This window comes from Thermobia domestica, chromosome 3, assembly GCF_964235325.1.
Source record: "Thermobia domestica chromosome 3, izTheDome1.hap1.1, whole genome shotgun sequence".
Classification (NCBI taxonomy): domain Eukaryota; kingdom Metazoa; phylum Arthropoda; class Insecta; order Zygentoma; family Lepismatidae; genus Thermobia; species Thermobia domestica.
In genome coordinates this window covers 158,050,254-158,068,657 of record NC_137456.1, presented here as the reverse complement: position 1 = coordinate 158,068,657, position 18,404 = coordinate 158,050,254, and the positions used below count along the sequence as shown (strand labels likewise).

Genomic DNA, 18,404 nt, shown 5'->3' with positions numbered 1-18,404 from the left:
GAAATAATGTAAAATAAGTTTAGAGAAGTGAAGTGAAAAATAAAATGAAATTTCTAGTTTAACATCGCGCGAATATCACTTTTAATCTAAAGGAGACAGATGATTAATGAAAGTGAAAGATTAGGAAGGAATTGAGGGAATGAGAATTTGAGAAGAAACGGGAGAACCTCGAAAAAACCCGCAGACTTGAAAATGTTCATCATTAGCTCACATGGCCTGAGATTGAAATTGTACGGAAAGCAAATGAAATTGAATTAAATTTATAGTAAAGTTAAAGTCATAAGTGAAGCAAATATAGTAAAACAAATTGGAACGGAAGAGCAGTCAGAAGAGAATAGAAATGTATGAATGGAATAATAATAATAATAATAATAATTACAAATACATGTGGAAACTAGTGTTTGTCTCACAGCGTACGACCTTATAAATTTCCAGAAATTACATATTCTTGGCTAGTTGGTGTGTCTGTGACAAAAAATCAGACTAACGGGCCAACGACGATGCACAATAGTAACTCATGACTTGTTAACGTGCCTGCTATTGTAATTAATCGAATTAAAAAATGCAATTACAGTTTTTCTTTTCGCATAGTAATAACTTCTATTAATATTGTTCAAGCGCAGCTATTACTGTTTTCATAGGAAGGAAAGTAATACATAATTTATGTATCTTATACTTTTAAAGATAATTCTTGCGTCGGATTTCGCGGAGAGTTCCTTAAGCTTTCCCGATGTGAGGTACGTAATCGACGGCTGCAGAATAGTGGTTAGCTACGTGTCTTCACCCGATGACATACATTGTTCTACTATAGAATGGGCTTCAAAAGAAAATCTGGCACGAAGAGCTACACTTGTAGGAGGAACGCAGCCTGGACTCTACTTTTGTTTATGTAGTAAAGTAAGTGTAACTAGAAATGTGGTGATAAATAGCTAGTAGTAATCTCTGTATCCTGATGAAAATTAGAGTTTATATGGTTTCGATCTTCTCTGGAATCTTTTTCAATAAAATTTCTCCTAGTTGCAGTTGCTTCCTTATATAATCATCATCAAGATATTCATCCTTCAAATTTCCCAGGAATATTCTCTATGATGATTATATAAGGAAGTAAATGCAACTAGGAGAAACTTTATTGAAAAAGATTCCAGAGAAGATCGAAATCATATAAACTCCTATTCTCATCAAGGTACAAAGCTAAGTACCTGCTATTTATTTATTTATTTGATATGTATCATGTAACGTACGTCAGAAAATTACAGGAAACTTCTAGTGCAATTCAGTACCTTTATATTGAGAACTGTAATTCTACTGAAATAAAAGCTATTATTACACTGTAAGAAGTGTTGGAAAACTTAAACATTGTTCTGTCATAAGAGAAGAAAGCAAGGAAGAAAATAGTGAATGAATACTAGGAATACTTATATGATATATTTGCCTCTATTAAAAAGTAAAATACAGTGCATAGTTCTCTAATACAACATAATTAGTTTCATTTAGATTTTGTTCGTGATGTTGTTTGCAACCTGTATTGTGTTAAGTTAATATGCTCAATTTGTTGTATATTTTTGTTCCACTTAATTCCATTACATATTTCGTTTATTTAAGAAAACATACTAGATGTCATTGTTATTGTATGGAAACTTCAGTTGGCGAAACGTACTGCAAACGGCGCCATAACATTTAGCATCTGAAAGAAAAAGAAGATAATCATGTCAGGCCAAGAATATAAACTAAAACATCAAGAAGTGCTAGTTTAATAGAAGTGGAAGTAAAGTAGCTAAGATTATGGACTAAGTTGATATGATGATAGATTTTTCATTATTAATTAAAAGCTTTTAAGGTTGAATTGAACTCCTCTTGTTTGTTATTACTTGTCGCACGGTTATCTTATTATCTTCAAAAGATAATTCCCTTCAACTGTTATTTTAAATTTGTATATCTGACAAATTATTTTGTCAAATTCTCGCAAGCCTATTAGATTTATTTCCAAATATGTTTTTTCGACAAAATATTATTCAAGGTGAACCTAAAAGAAATAGATACTTTTAAAGCTGTGTATAGAAATAGTTTTAATAACATGGCTGAAATATGTCAACGATTGGAAGGTTTTTTCTTAGAAGTTTAACGTTTCACTGAGGCTAAGGGAGACGACGATGATGAGATAGATAATGGAATGACGAAATTGGGAGGAAACGGGAACACTTCGAGAAGATCCTCTCACACGGTGTTTGTCTACCACAAAGCCCACTTGGCAAGAGCTGGAATCAAACCAGAAACTTCACACACTAGAGGTGAGCGTTCTACCTGAGCCACCATAGCCGTATGGCTGAAAAAGTTTACCCTGAAGTTCATATGGCTGAAGTACTTATGTGACTGGAAGAGTATGCTCTGAAGTTTACAAGGCTATATTACAAGTATTCTTTGTGTGACTGTTGTAACACGACAGTTCTTAATGCAATATCCAGTAGTTTCCAAATACATCTCAGCAATTCCATGTTAGCAGTCGCCACAGCTGTTGTGATGTGTTGTTTAAGATGGTGCCCTTGTAGGAAGGAAAGGAATATAAACGAGGCTATTGATGTATCTCTAGAGTTACAAATAAACGAGACCTTTGATATATTCCCGGAGTTATAATCGAGGTTTTTGGTATATTCTCGGAGTCATATTCTAATCTGTTGAACAGCCAATGCAACGCTGAGGCAGATTTTCATCCTTCTACTTTGTAGTCTGAAAATTAAGAATATTTGATATTTCAACTAGTGCTGTTGAATTTTTGTGACATTTGCGGTTTTCGGTTTTTGAGAAAACCGATTTTCTGAAAACCGAAAACCGCAGATGCGGTTTTCAAAACCGAAACCGCAAAAGCGGTTTTCAAAACCGAAACCGCGGATGCGGTTTTCAAAACCGAAACCGCAGACGCGGTTTTCAAAACCGAAACCGCAGACGCGGTTTTCAAAACCGAAACCGCAGATGCGGTTTTCAAAACCGAAACCGCAAATGCGGTTTTCCAAACTGAAACCGAAAAAGCTCTTTTCGAAAGCGAAAGCCGCCCGAAACCGTGTTTGCGGTTTTATAAGTGATTGTCCTTTTCAAAGCAGAAACAATGTTTGCTGTTTTTAATTACACCTTTTAACAATTGTGAAAGCATCTGTCGATCGAGACAAATGTATTGATTTATATGTGTGTTTTTACTTTTTTTATTTGCTCCAAGACTATTATGGTAATATGTGCAGCACAGTGCGAAAGGGATAATTCGATGGTTGTACAAGTCACAGCTAAATTAGGGTGACAAATAATGACGTTCGATCCTTAGCTTTTTTTTTTTTTTTTTTTTTTTTTTTTTAGTTATTTCTTTGACGACACTTTCAATGTACCTTTCGGCTGCAGGGAAGCAAACCCGGTGGACCCCACCTGATTTTCATATATGTTGTAAATTAGACCACCAGGAACACGAATCTGAAGGAATTTTGACATTTCGAATGTCGGAACTCAAGATATTCGAACATAAATTGACCATTGAAGCAAACTGGATCCCACCTGATTTTTATATATTTTGTAAAGTAGACCACAAGGAACACGTATCTAAAGGAATTTTGACATTCCGAATTTCGGAACTCGAGATATTCGAACATCAAGTGAAAACGGAAGAAAACTAGACCCCAACTGATTTTTATATATTTTGTAAACTAAACCACGAGAAACACGAATCTGAAGGAATTTTGACATTCCGAATTTCGGAACTCGAGATATTCGAACATAAAGTAACCAGGAAGCAAAAAGGACACTATTTGATTTTTATATATTTTGTAAACTGGACCAAAATTAGCAATTATCTGAACGAATTTTGACATTCCGATTTCCCGATCTCGAGATACTAGAACTTATACAGTAGTTTTATGTAATATGTATAAAAGTAACGAAGAAAGTTCTGTCGCTTTTTGACCTATCACTTAGAGCATAGGTATGTCACCAAAGACGTACCTGGAAGATCAAAAATAGTACCCATCAGTATCAATGACCTTCTGCCAACGTTCGGGATGGGCATGGATTCCTTCGCGGTACAACTTGGTTTGCCGTGAAGCGAAGAAGGTATCAAGTGCATTTAGCACCTCTACTACGGAGTTGAACTGGAGTCCTCTAAAGTGAGTGTCCAAGGAAAGGAACAGGTGATAACCGGACGGTATAATGTCCGGACAGTATGGCGGATGCAATAGTGTTTCCCATTCAAGGTGTAGGAAGGTGTTCCGGCTCATTCTAGCTATGTGGGGCATAGCGTTGTCCCGTAATGGGGGAACCCCTTAGCGATTGAGAAGTGTTGGCTCCAGGGTTTTGAGTTTTTCTTGAACACGGCTCAACTGCTGACAGTAGACAGTTGCATTTATGTTCTTCTCTGACCGCCCGGTAGCAGTTCCCGATGCACGATGACGTGAGCAGCCCACCAAACACACAGGAGGACTTTCTGGAACCGGAAACAAATCATCTGGGACACATAGACCCAACTTGTAGTGCTTCCCAAATTGATGGAGGTGCTGGCGAATGGTTTCTCGACTAACATTGAATGTTAGCACCAGTTCCTCACATGTCTGTTCGGCTCAATTGCTACCTGAAGATCCTCATTTTGTACATGTGTTGGTCTTCCGGCACGTGTGGTGCGTCTTTCGTGAGTGTTCCGTCGCCGTCCTTAAACTTGCTAAACCACCCTTGCACTGTCTGCGTAATCACGACACCCTCACCAAAGCCCTGAGGTATCTTCCGCCCCGCTACAGTGGCGTTTGATCCAAGTTGGAACTCGTACAGCATACACGCCCCTATGACGCTCTGTGGAGGTTCCATATTCACTCCGTCCTTACATACGTTTACGTTGTAACTGAACTTCCACAACCAGGTAGAATGTCGGATATACCCACACCAACAACTGACCTTCGCCTTATCTCCATTCGCATTAAACTCACGGTATGAGGGTCAATTTTACACAGAATTCCACAAAAAGCGACAGAACTTTCTTGGTTACCTTTATATATCTCTCAGGACATAATATGTTTCGTATAAAGAATATTGTGTTTTTTTCATATAACGTCTATATTAAACTTTAAGTTTTAATATCTCGAGTTCCGGAGGTCGGAATGTCAAAACGCCTTCAGATTCGTGTTCCTCGTGATCTAGTTTACAAAATATATAAAAATCAGGGGAGGTCCAATTTGCTTCCCTGCATCCTACTTTTCAAACGAAACAGTTTTCCAGAGTGTACATTTTGCTTCAAACTGAGTTCTGCCCTGGCTAAGAAACGTAAATTCGCTTCTATAAGAGTCTTTAAAGTTGTCGTTCGGCATTCTTGTAGCTTGTGAAGGTATGAATAATTCAAGTATGTTTGTTACAACATCTACAAACGAATACTCATTCATATAGAACCTCCAATACATTACATAGAAAACACATGAACTATACAAAGAAAACCATTGTGCATTAGAGCAGATCTCTTATTAGCAAATGATTCTGCACACGCGCACTACTCAGATAGCCCAGAGCTTGAGCCTGAGCGCGAGTCCAAATTTAACTCAATCGCGATTGAGATTGTCAAAGGTGTAGCGGTTTACGTTGAATATACCGTACCAACACTTTATCAACTAAGTCCTCTTAGATTTTTCTCCAATCCCAAAAAGCGGGTGGTTTTTCGTGATTAAGATATGTTTAAGCGGGGGACGAATATATAACCTGAAAATCGGGTGGTTCAATTTGAAATATCATCCACTTAGACTGACATCTTTTATATTATTATTACTCTTTCTCCATATTTTTAAAAATAGTACTGCCACTCTTTCTTTTGTTAACAAAAAGGCACCACCTCCCTTTCTTCATATAAAGAAAGAGAAAAGAAAGAAAGAAAATCTCTATCGCAATACACAATTTTATTGTTGATTTATTGCCACTCCGATAAATGTGAATGTTGTGGTTTTGCATGTGTCGACTGGCTTCTTATCGCAAGTCCCAGACACCTGCAATAGTTTATACTAGATGGAAACACCGATCATATGTTATTCTGTATCTTTTTACTTCCCAATAACGATAGCCGTGCCTCTTTGAGAAATTGCAACTTATTATTATTTTTTTTTTATTCTGCCAATTGTAAAAGTATAGAATTTCCCTACACTTTAGGACATTTTAAGAAAAAATACCTTCTTTTCCTTCTGCAAATGTTGATCATTTTTCCCTAAGCCGCCGAGGGAAATTTCCCTCCATCTGGCAACTGAGAGCCGGTGTGGGGAAAGATTCTTTGCTGTTTTCTCGTCGTTACTTGATATTAGTGCTGTAGAAATTTTGACATTTGCGGTTTTCAAAACCGAAACCGCAAAAGCGATTTTCAAAACCGAAACCGCAAAAGCGGTTTTCAAAACCGAAAGCGCAAATGCGGTTTTCAAAACCGAAACCGCAAAAGCGGTTTTCAAAACCGACATTTCGGTTTTATGAAATTTCACTTTTTTCAAAAACCGGTTTTCGGTTTTTTCAAAAACCGATTTCGACAGCACTAATTTCAACGTCCTACATTTATGCTCTTAAGGCTATTAAGAAAAGAAAAAAAAAAGGGGGGACAGGTGGATGATTGTAAAATTAAATATTTTGTGCTTTCATACCCGGAATCGAACCTGGAATCACGTGGATCAAAGGCGCATGCCCTAGCCACTAGACCAGTAGAGAGGGCTAAATTTTTAGTCTTAAGGTCAGCGCTGCGGAGTACCATCACTACTGAAAAACACCCATTTTAAGTGAATCCCTCACATATTTCACTATTGCGTTTGAATTTTCAGTTTCTCTATGCGAACATTATGTTGGTTCACTGTACACTAAAGTTAAAAAAAAAAAAAAAAAAAATCCGTCACCGAAAATTAGCCGCTCAAAGAAATATCTTCATTATTATTGCTGTATGGCAATGCAGACGAAATGAAAGATGATTTTGTCGTTTTAGCTTAAGCACTGAAATAACTGAACCGGTAAACGTTTGTAAATGTTTCCGCTAGATATTCCCAGACAGTCTTGTATGGAACTTACAGCTCTAACTTACACCTCTCGTCGTTTACTTAGGCTTCATATGTAAGTATCACGAACACAAGTCACTGTTTCCTCCGATACGAGTGGCCCTGTAGAGACAACTAGTTTCCTCAAAAATTTGTTGCTTCAATCTTAGAATACTATCTTGTGGATGGTTGTTTACTTTAGTGTGTTCTGAAACGGAGGTGTACAACAGTATCCGAATTCATTTTTCATAATTTAAGAACACTGAAAGACTTTCGTATCTGGCTAGCAGACATAGTATTTGACTGAATCAGGGGCGTACACGGGGATGTTAACGCCACGAAAATAAGCGAATCGGGAGATCGTAAACCTGAATACTTTCTCTATAAAACAGTACTAAATGCTTCATGATAAGGTAAACATTTTCGACTTAAAAAGCATTTAATGTCTATTTCTTTTAGACTAACCCTGCATATATGAGTGTTGTATAAATTGTTCTTTTGCAATATAACATTTTTCAGGCTCGATATGAGAAGTTAGAGGATCGTAGTACTCCTGAAATACTTCGAAGTCCACTTTATGACTTAACTCTTTTGATTAAGTTATTGAAACAAGGAAATATTGAGAAGTTTTTCCAAAAGATGTATCAGTCACCTCCACATGAAGTTGTGGTTATGTCGGAGGAAATGCTTAAAGGTGAGTTAATAAGTAAACAATATCAGTATTATGTACATAAGCGAAATCGAGGAAACAGCCGACTTTTCCTCACACCTTATTCTCCATACGTGCACACTTAATGAAAAGAAAATTGAAATATTGATATTAGGCCGAGTATCGAATCCGAATTTCCCGTTTATCCTGCTGGCGATAACCATTAGGCTATCCAGTCTGTTTCCATATTAATCACATATTCTTACTGAAGATCGGTGCTCAACCATTCATTAATCACGTAGACAGTCACATAAGTAGCCACATCAGTAATCACATAAGTATTCATTAATATAAATACAATAGACTTCCGAGTATCCGGCTCGCGACTATCCGGCCTAGTTTTCTTTTATCGTAATTAAATGAGGAAGGCAAGGCGTTGCATTGGCAACATTGCCAAGGAATTGGAAGCGGGCTTCTGCTACGATCCTCTTACGTGTCGTGTGAAAAATACAAGTTGTGACAAAAAAAGAGCAGCGTTCTGCTCCTTGTTCATTGTTTCGTAAGTGTGAAACGGACCTCAATACAGTACGCTTACCGCTGTTCCTAATTATAACTGTACAGTACGTACAGTAGTGTATTCGTAAATTGTCCTTGGAATATGCTTAATATTCATACAGAAATGAGTTCATAGAACTCCGGCCTATACGGCTTTTTTGTTATCCGGCCTGCCCTTGCGCCACATTAGGCCGGATACTCGGGAGTCTACTGTATTAGGTTGTCCAAGCACGTCAAGACTTTTGATGGCTGAATTCCGACCTCTAGAAGGAGAATGTGTGAATAGAGAACAAACTGGGTGTCCTAGTGATTAGAGCGCTGTCACGGTAAGCTGAAGAGCTGGGCTGAACTCTCGGTATAATCCTGCCTTTTCACGCTTTGAATTTTATAATTTTATATACCTGCTGTCATATTTAAAAGCTGAACACTTATCTTAGTGTAGAAATTCTGTATCGTTATTGGTATGTTGAATTACTGTAAACGAAGATTGAAACATTTTCGTTCGTGTGAAATCTTTCAATATCTCAAAACTTAGGTACGGATGGGAATACTGCAGAGGTTTCAGCTACACGTGGCGAGGGCGCTGGACCATGTGGGTTTAGAGCTGAAGCGATCACCACTCACCAAAAGGTATTAGGGTCCATATTCAGATATTCTGTCGTGGCAAACTTAGTATTCTGTATTGACCACCACCATGGAAAGTGTAGAGAATACTTGAGGGTAAAGTACATATATGGGATTTGTAATAAGATGTTACATAGAATATAAATTATTCACTCCTGAAATTCAAGTGTTTCTTCTTCTTCTTCTTCTTCTTCTTCTTATTATTATTATTATTATTATTATTATTATTATTATTATTATTATTATTATTATTATTATTATTATTTTGTATTAGTATTACGACCAAACTTTCTAAATAATAATAATGAACACAATGTTTTCAATCCTTGAATATGACTTCCATTTGCGCACCAGTTATATATATCTTGGATTTGTTGATAATGGACTGAAAACTTTTCTCGTATGGAATAGCTGAACATCTATGTTTTCTACAAGGCTATCAAGCTAAAACTTTTGTGCGAATGATCTTCTACTTGTGCATATGAAATGGGCCAAAGTCTCCATACATACGCACTTTTATTTTAAGTTAGAGGACTGCATGAGAATCACAGCATATGTTCAATATAATGATATTGTTCGAAATACACACTTAAAGAATTTCTAACTACTTATGTTGAGCAACCTGCAGAGTCTACAACATTATGGAAGTAGATTCTTCAAGAATTTGTTATTGGGAACATTCTCCATTCAGTACTAACAATCTTTGTCTTCATATCACTCCACAGTGGCCCAGGACAGATGGGTCTCGTGATTGCGGTGGTTACTGTATGGGACCTTATCTCTCAAATCATAAACCTGAAAAATCAAATTCTGGGAATTACAAATTGAAAAGATACAAAGAAGAAGAAATAATCTTACGCATGGAGATTTTGAAGTAGTTGTTACAATAGTTGCTGATTTTCCGTTTTGTTAAGACCATTTGCTTTATGTAGTATTTGTACTTAACCATTTCCTTTTCTTGTAGAAATGAAATGTCTAGACGTTAAGGGTGAGATAACACCATTAGGTCGTGTAGTTGGAAGACTACCCATGGATCCAAGACTCGGAAGAATGATGGTAGCTGCTTGTGTGTTAGGATATGGAGATGCTTCGAGTACTCTCGTTGCTAGTTCCTTTACGTTTCCTTACTTTCGTAAGTATTAAGTTCTAATTAATTTAAAAATATATCAGTCAGAAAAAATCTCATTCAACGAAGTTCTTTAAAATTATTCAGTATGGGTTTCTGTACATTTAAAGTTATATTAATATTGTAACTTGGCATACTTATCTGACATAGGTAACAGTGCCAGATCCAATCCTATTATTGTCCTCATGTGCTGTCAGAAATAGCGTAAATTGCCATTAACAGTAGTACAAGTATAGAATATGGGACCTAAAAGTAAAATAATAATAATAATAAAAAAAAAGTTGTTTCTACATTTTATGGGGTGTAATCAAAAAATATGGTGAATAATTGGCGTCAAGAACAGTTCAAGTTGGCGTCTAGTGGTGTGTCGATGTTTTGTTGTGCTCTGATATTCTTAAGTTTTTGTCTGGTTTGTCCGTGTGTTAGAGCTTTTTGGTTATCTGTATCTGCACGATGGTGTGACATTGAAAAACAGTGCGGCTCTCAGTGTTGTGTTTGTGGCCTGTTTTGCTCTGAAAGGATGTTTTCTTTTCCTGTATCATCCTTTTCAAAGACTCTTTGGACTGCCATTACGAAACCTTCTTCTTCCGGGCAGACAGCTTCAGGTAAGAAATCTATCAATAGATGGCACCACCTACTGCTGATCGTTCTGCTTAGTGGCGATGTCCTCCACAATCCGGGACCCAGTGAGGGCCATGCCCTTTCTATCTATTACCAAAATGTTCGCTCCATTAACAACAAACTAAGTGACTGTGAAATACATTTACCTGAACTTGTAGAATATGACTGTGTAGGTTTTTTTTTTTTTTTTTTTTTTTTTTTTTTTTTTTTTTAAACACTTGGATGACTGATGATGAGCTTGATTGTGAACTGCCATTCTCCAATAACTTTACTATATACAGACGGGCCAGGAGTTTACATGGTGGTGGTGTAATGATATGTGTGAATTCTAAACTAAAAAGTAAAGAACGTAACGACTTATACAGTGAGGACTGTGAAATTTTATGGGTTGAAATATACATTCCAAACGGTCCAAAACAACTCATAGGCTGCTTTTATCAACCACACAAAAACTCTCCCTTGTACATACTGGAAGCATGTCGTGACTCTATAATTGCCGCCGTAGCAGACTGCAATGCAACACTTCTTGGAGATTTCAATCTCTCCATTGACTGGCTTTCCCCCTCATGTGGTGTCCCACATTCTAAAAACTACGAGGCGCATTTCAAAAGAAAGGGCCGATATTTTATTATAACCGACTGGCAATAGTGATCGGATCACGCTTGCGCAGTAACATCACATGGTCCATTGGGTATCAAACAACCATAGTTTCGCCAGTCATCTGTTTGTTTTCGTTTCGTGTGTGCGTGTTAAAATGGCTGCGCGCATACAGAATCCCTCCAGGTGCGAGGTCCGCTCTGTGATTAGATTTCTTCATGCCAAAGGACAAAGTGCTGCTGAAATTCATAGAGAATTGTGTGCAGTGTACGGCGACAGTGTAATGAGTGAAGGGAAGATACGGCAATGGTGTCGTGCATTCAAAGAAGGCCGTACAAATATCCACGACGAGGAGAAGAGTGGAAGACCAAGCATTCAGACTGACGACTTGGTGCAGCGAGTGAATGAAAAAGTTAAAGAAAATCGTCATTTCACCATTACCGCTCTACACATGGAATTTCCAGAGGTTTCGCCAACAACATTGTTTCGAATTGTTACAGAAACATTAGAATATTAGAAATTGTGTGCCAGATGGGTCCCCAAAATGTTGACAGACGTCCACAAACAGAACCGACTGGCTGCAGCACGTGCATTTCTGGATCGCTACGAGAGAGAGGGTGATAGATTTTTTACCCACATTGTTAAGGTGACGAAACATGGATTTCTTACATCAATGTCGAGTCGTAACAACGATCTTTCTGCACCTAAAAAAGTGGCTTTCATCTCAATGATTTGAAGAACCTGATGAATTGAAAACGGCAGTGTTGAAGTGGCTGAACTCCCAGGCGGCGAACTTCTATGCAGAGGGTATAAAAGAAAAACTTGTGCCACGGTACAGAAAGTGCTTGGAAAATAATGGTGACTATGTTGAAAAATAAAGTAGATATGTACTTGTTTTTACCCAATAAAACAATGTTGCTAAACGTACTTACCTGTTTCCAATTAAATATCGGCCCTTTTGAAATGTGCCTCATATAATAATGACTCTTGGTTTTTGGACAATTGTATACATGCTCTGGGCTTAGCACAGCATAATATACATTCTGCTAGAGGCGATAGTAACCTGGACTATATTGTGTCAACCCACAAATCGACGGTTGTGGTCCCTAAGTTAAACTTTTCCCCATCTGATTACGATTCCCTCAGTATGTTCTTTCCTCACGTCAAACAAAATTTATATCAACGACAAAAACCAGTGTCTTCTTTACCCCAGTAAAAAAAAGGCCCCTTGGAGTGAAATACGTCAAGTTCTTCATACTTTTCCATGGTGCTTACTTGCCTCAGGCTCAGTTGACGATGCAGCTGACTTATTTACTGACATCATACAGGCTGTGGTTAAAGATTTTGTGCCTTTCCGTAAAAGATCTTCTTCAAAGTTCCCCCCGTGGTTTGATGAGGAACTAAAGTGCATACTTCGCAACAAAAAAGTGCATGGATGGAAGCTATGGAAGGATTTTCCCAGTGAATATACCTACAAGAACTTTACAGATATTAAAAGACATAGTAAATATCTTATGAAAAGAAAGTATAAAAAGTACATTGAACACATTACAATTGATACAAGTAAAAACCCTAAGCGTTTCTGAACCCTAATAAACAACCGAAGAAATAGTTTACGTATACCGACAGAACTGACCTACAAAAATGTATGTGTAAATGAAAAATAAGCAAAGGTGTTTAATGAATATTTTGCTAGTAGCTTTGTTTCATCCCCCCACCTCTCCTTCCTTCTCTTACCCTCTTCAACCTGTTTGTTCTGAATCTTTGTCTTCTATCAGTACCACTCCGACTAAGTACTTTCTCTTCTCTTGACATTGTCCCAGCAGCGCGCCTTAGAGCCAGATAATATTTACATTTGCTTCCTACGCAGTGTTGCCAGTTCGCTTTCTCAGCCCCTTTCGAATTTACTAAATCGCTGTTTCGCAGAAGGTGTCTTTCCCAACTGTTGGAAGAGAGCTAATGTCACTCCTATTCATAAGTCTGGTAAGAATAAAAATGATGTGTCGTCCTATCGACCTATTTCTTTATTATCATCTCTCTCACACGTTTGTAAAAAGATAATCGAAAACAGGGTCTTTCTATTTGTTGCTCCATTTATAAACTCCTCACAACACGTCTTTTTGCCAGGAAAATCTTGTGTTACTAATTTATCTGTTCTTCTGTCCGATGCTGTGGAAAGCATCTCAGAAAATTCTCAACTCGACATTTTGTATTTGGACCTGACTAAGGCTTTCGATTCCCTTCCACATCATCTTCTTATATACAAACTATATTCTAGATTCAATTTACATGGCAAATTGCTTAGTCTTCTGGAAACCTATCTCAGTAATAGGACACAACGAGTTTCAGTTTCAGGTTACTTTTCTGATTTTATTCCCGTAACTTCTGGAGTTCCTCAAGGCAGTGTTCTGGGTCCACTTCTATTCCTATTATACATGGACAATCTGCCTTCTTTGGTCACAAACAGCTCTACCAATATTCTTCTATTCGCTGATGATTGCAAACTCTACAGACAAGTTCAATCCGAGTACGATGCGCTTGCTCTTCAACATGATGCTTCAATTTTTCTCAACTGGTGTAACTCTTGGAAAGTTAGCCTAAACATCGAAAAATGTGCTTCTCTTTCGATTTCTCTAAAAAAGGAACCTATAAAACACATTTACAAAATTAGTCATAAGAACATAAATCCTGTCTCCTCCTTCAGAGATCTTGGTGTAATCTTTGATAGTAAGCTTGCTTTTGCGGATCATATAAGCACAATATCTTGTACTGCTATGAGAAAACTGGGACTCCTTCATCGCTTCACTGACATAAAAATTCCTAATTCCTTAAGCTTGTTCTATAAGTCATATGTTGCTCCCATTATTGAGTACTGTTCTCCTATCTGGTCTATGGCCTGCCCTACTCATAAAATAATAATAATAATAATAATAATAATAATAATAATAATAATAATAATAATAATCCGATATTAATTTCTTTTTAGCCATTGTATCCTACCGAGTACCTCACCTCCGAACACTTCTAGAAAATGACGTTTTAAAATCCCTCAATATCAAACCGCCCTTAGTGAGAAACAAAATTTCTGACCTAATATTTTTGCAAAAAAAAATGTAAATGGCCACATATCATGTGAACAGCTGTTAAGTCAGATCAATTTTCGCGTACCCGCCAGAACAACACGGTCTAGTGATCTCTTTTACACGCGAGCGGCGAGAGTCAATATTGTCCAAAGGTCCCTTTTAAACCGAATTGTCAGTACCTATAATAAGTTACCAGAAACTGTAGACGTTTTCTCAATGAGTATACTTTCAGATCATCTATAAATAAGCTATTTTTGTGATGTCGCTGCTGTGTTGTACCATCTTGACCTCAAATTGTTATTGAATTGCAGTGGCGGCGGTTGGACGTTAAAAGTGAGGGGGCAAGACATGATCTGAATATTTGTATATAAATGTTAGTTTTCCTGGTTGTTTCTAACATTTTGTTTGACGAAAGGTTGTATAACTAATAGGATACTATATTTTCAGTTAAAATACCGTATATCGTATATAATAGTTTATTAAGTAAATTGAGAAGAACAACGCAAGTAGATACTAGCCCTTTGTACTCTTAAACAACGAAAGTGTAAGAAGAGATTTGATTCCTTGCTCATGAACATCTTAAAATTCTGTCTGGAAAATTGTGTGATCAGATTATTTAATAAATTTGCAAAACAAATAAATAGAAAGGATAATATTAATCATAGTAATGAATAATGATGCTTGTTTTGCAAAAGTTATATTGAAACTGAGGATTAATGAAAAACTTAATATTTAATTCCACACATGCTATTAAATGTATGTTATTACTCTTAGAAAATGAAAGACAGTAAATACTACAAGCATATGCTACGACATTTAAAGAAATATTTGCTTTTGCAACTTCTTGAAATATGTTCGTTGCCATTAGGTGCAGTTTTCACTTTCTTGGAACACATCAAAACACAACAATACTTAGAATCAATCCACACTTCAGTTATACAAAATAAACTTAAAACCTAGAATTATGTTCAATTTACTAAATTTTATTGTATATACACTTGTACACCCCTAAACACAACACTTCACTCGTATATTACACTACAAAACAATGGAAAAAGTAGAAGTTGTTTCTTATCACGTTCTTTTTAATCGATATTCCTTACTTTAGAACGAAGAAAAGACATTTTAGGAACTTTCAATTTTTGTGCAATTAAAGAATAACTTGTGAAATAGGCCCTACTTTTTTGCATAATGTTCTTTCGATTAGCTTCAAAGCGGCTCACTAACATATCGAGCCCTTGTAAGAAGAAATGAAAGTATGCTGAAATTGTGCTCCAATAGGTTATTTTTTGGGGTTATTTTCTGTGGCGATTAAAACGCAATTACTGTAGCTTTCTTTACTCCACGGGAAGACAACCAATACGTATTCACGCAGCAGCAAATATTATATGGGAGCATTTTTTCCTATTAATCAGTAACACATACAAAATCGTTACATTTCCAAATGAAACTATATACATTAATTGGTTACTTCAAAAAAGTGTGGGGGCAACTGCCCCCCTTTGCCCCCTAATCGCCGCCCATGTTGAATTGTAATGTTATCAAATTGTTAAAATGTTTCAGTGTAAAATGGCCTAGTGCTGTATCTGAAACCTGTTATAAATAAATAAATAAATAAATTTTATTAGAAACAAAGTAATAAGCTTACATGGAATTTAACCTAATCTTCTTCAAAGTACTATTCTTGGCCAGCAATATACTTATCCCAACGTTGAATCCGTGACTGGAAGCATTTCTGGCGTTCAGCTGCTCTATCGTTGCCCTCTAAATGTCAGTAATTGTGTCAAAACTTTTTCCTTTAAGCATAGTTTTAATTTTTAGGAAGAGCCAGAAGTCGCATGGTGCTGTATCTGGAGAGCACAGCGAATGTGGACAGAGAGGAATATTTTTTTTTCGGCCAAAAGCTCGCGGATCAAAAGCAAGGTGTGACACGGCGCGTTTTCGTGGTAAAGAAGGAAGCCATTTGCCTATTTAATCGGCGGTTAAAATGCTTTTCACGGACCCATACGAAATGTTTAGTTCTGCGGAAAGCTCTCGAATTATCATTCGCCTGTTCGAACAAATCATTTGTGCTACTTTTTGCACATTTTCATCCGTTTTTGACGTCGAAGGACGCCTCGATCGTTTCTCGTTTTCAACCGACTCCTTGCTGCTTTTGAATCGCTCATATCACTTGTAAACAGTCTTCAATACCACCGCTTCGTCGCCATACACTGATTTTGACATTTCGTGAGCTTCTTTGGCACTTTTTTGCAGCTTAAAATAAAACTTAATGTTGGCGCGCGACAGACACTCTTAACACGTCCTTACTCTCCTGCCTCTGAAAGCCAGCTAACTTATCACAACTCGTTCAAACTCGACACTGCCTCTACCAAAGGTTTAGGCTACTTGGCTTACTAGTTGAAATGGATACAACATCGATAGATGGCATTGTGCTACTACATTCACCATACTTTTTGATGATACCTTGTAACATAAGAATGACCATTAGCTGAAAATAGTATATAATCCCTAGCATTATCAGCGAAAGTAAAAATGGACTCAACGGTTAGGCTAGGATTTTAAGTAAACAGTGTTCAACATTAATTTATATACTGCATCGTCTTTATAAATTAATTAGTGTATCCATGCTCAAACAGTATTTACGTAAATAGACTTTCGATGATTGCTGCACCCAATGAATAGAACATGGATAGCTGTCCACACATCATAAACTTTCATTCAGCTACGTATAATGTTAAATATTCACCACTCGCATTTTGCTCTGTCTCTCCATAGTGTTCACTGCAATACCACCTCATAGATGGAAAATAACTGCCTTATATCTGGCTGGTTCCGCCTACAAGTTAATACTCCGTCTTGATGGTTGACGGTAGTGTCTTTATATGAATTCGGTAGTACTTGTAAATAAAAGACAAGAATACGTCTGTTAGTGCATTCACGGAAGATGTACAACTATCTTAGGATTCCAACTTCTTGCAACTTGAGCTGGACCCACAAATTGCGCGAGCCATCTTTGAAGAGAGATACAAAAATGAGATAATCTCAATGATTACAGAAGCTAATGTAAACGAGCTTCTACCATTCAAATCAACTTGGATCTACGTGTATAACAATCTGTTTGTCTGTTTAACGATAACTCTCGATTCTAATTAAATCCGATATATGTCTTCTTACAACCGTAAAAATTAACCCTATTGTTTGTTGTTGGCATTTCTTTGCATCAAGCCGTTATGATTTATGAAAGAATTAGACATCTCTTTCCCTATTCACACCTTGCAACACAAGTAGCCAATTCAGCCCATTGAATACTAGTCTTTCGTTGTTAACTTTAATTTTCTAATCACGTTATTCTAAAGCAAAGTTAAAAAGTAACAGGGAATAAGGCGTTTTCTTGCTTCAGACTCTTATAATTTATGAAAGAATTAGACATCTTCTCTTCCTATTTGCACTTTGCTGTTTGACGTACTAAGAGATGCTTTCACTAATTTGACAGTCTTGTATACTGCGAATATTTCCGAGCTTTGTGTAGTCTCTCTTTTAATCAAGTCCTACATTATTTTAAAATCTGTAAATATTGGTGTTGTACTATTATATACTTATTTTTCCTATTGTATGTTCGATATAAAAAAAAAATCAATGTTAACTTATTGCGTCTGGAGGCATATTCATCAACAGGACCCGGATCTTGTTGAGAAGTCATTTTTTTTTCTTTAGCGCATAAGACAACGTTAGTGTTGGAGCATTGAAAGTCGACGAAGCTAGCAAAATATTATTGCTATCAACCATTTTACCGTATGTAGAGCTCTTCCCGTGTCTGTGGTGCACGTGATCTCAGGCTCGATTTCCGGTGGGAGAGCACAAAAAAAAAAAAAAAAAAAAAAAAAAAAAATCAAAATCATTTACTTTCATTAATCATTTGTTCCTTTAGCCTAAAGAGCATACCCGTGGAACGTTAAAAAAAAATAAATAAATAAATAAAATAATAATAATAATAATAATAAAAGCATTTCAGTTTTTAACAAGTAGATTTTTCGATAAATCAACGTCCCTATGTAGACTTTTTAATAGTACATATCAATAGACAAAAGTGACAAACTCGAACTTGGTCATCGCCAGTCAGAACTGTGATAAATATGATT

The 18,404-nt window shown here is 36.7% G+C and overlaps 1 protein-coding gene across 9 annotated transcripts in view; it reads left to right on the top strand.

The window, feature by feature from the left end:
- LOC145680831 (ATP-dependent RNA helicase A-like) overlaps positions 1-18,404 on the top strand; it is a 189,649-nt gene that overhangs the window by 95,335 nt on the left and 75,910 nt on the right. For 8 of the 9 annotated variants that reach the window (XM_081751929.1, XM_081751927.1, XM_081751930.1 and 5 more), the window contains 3 exons: positions 685-897; positions 7,527-7,701; positions 9,800-9,967. In XM_081751929.1, coding sequence (XP_081608055.1) covers positions 685-897; positions 7,527-7,701; positions 9,800-9,967 — 556 coding nt within the window. The remainder of the gene's footprint in view (positions 1-684; positions 898-7,526; positions 7,702-9,799; positions 9,968-18,404) is intronic. The other variant, XM_081751933.1, reaches the window with a different exon arrangement.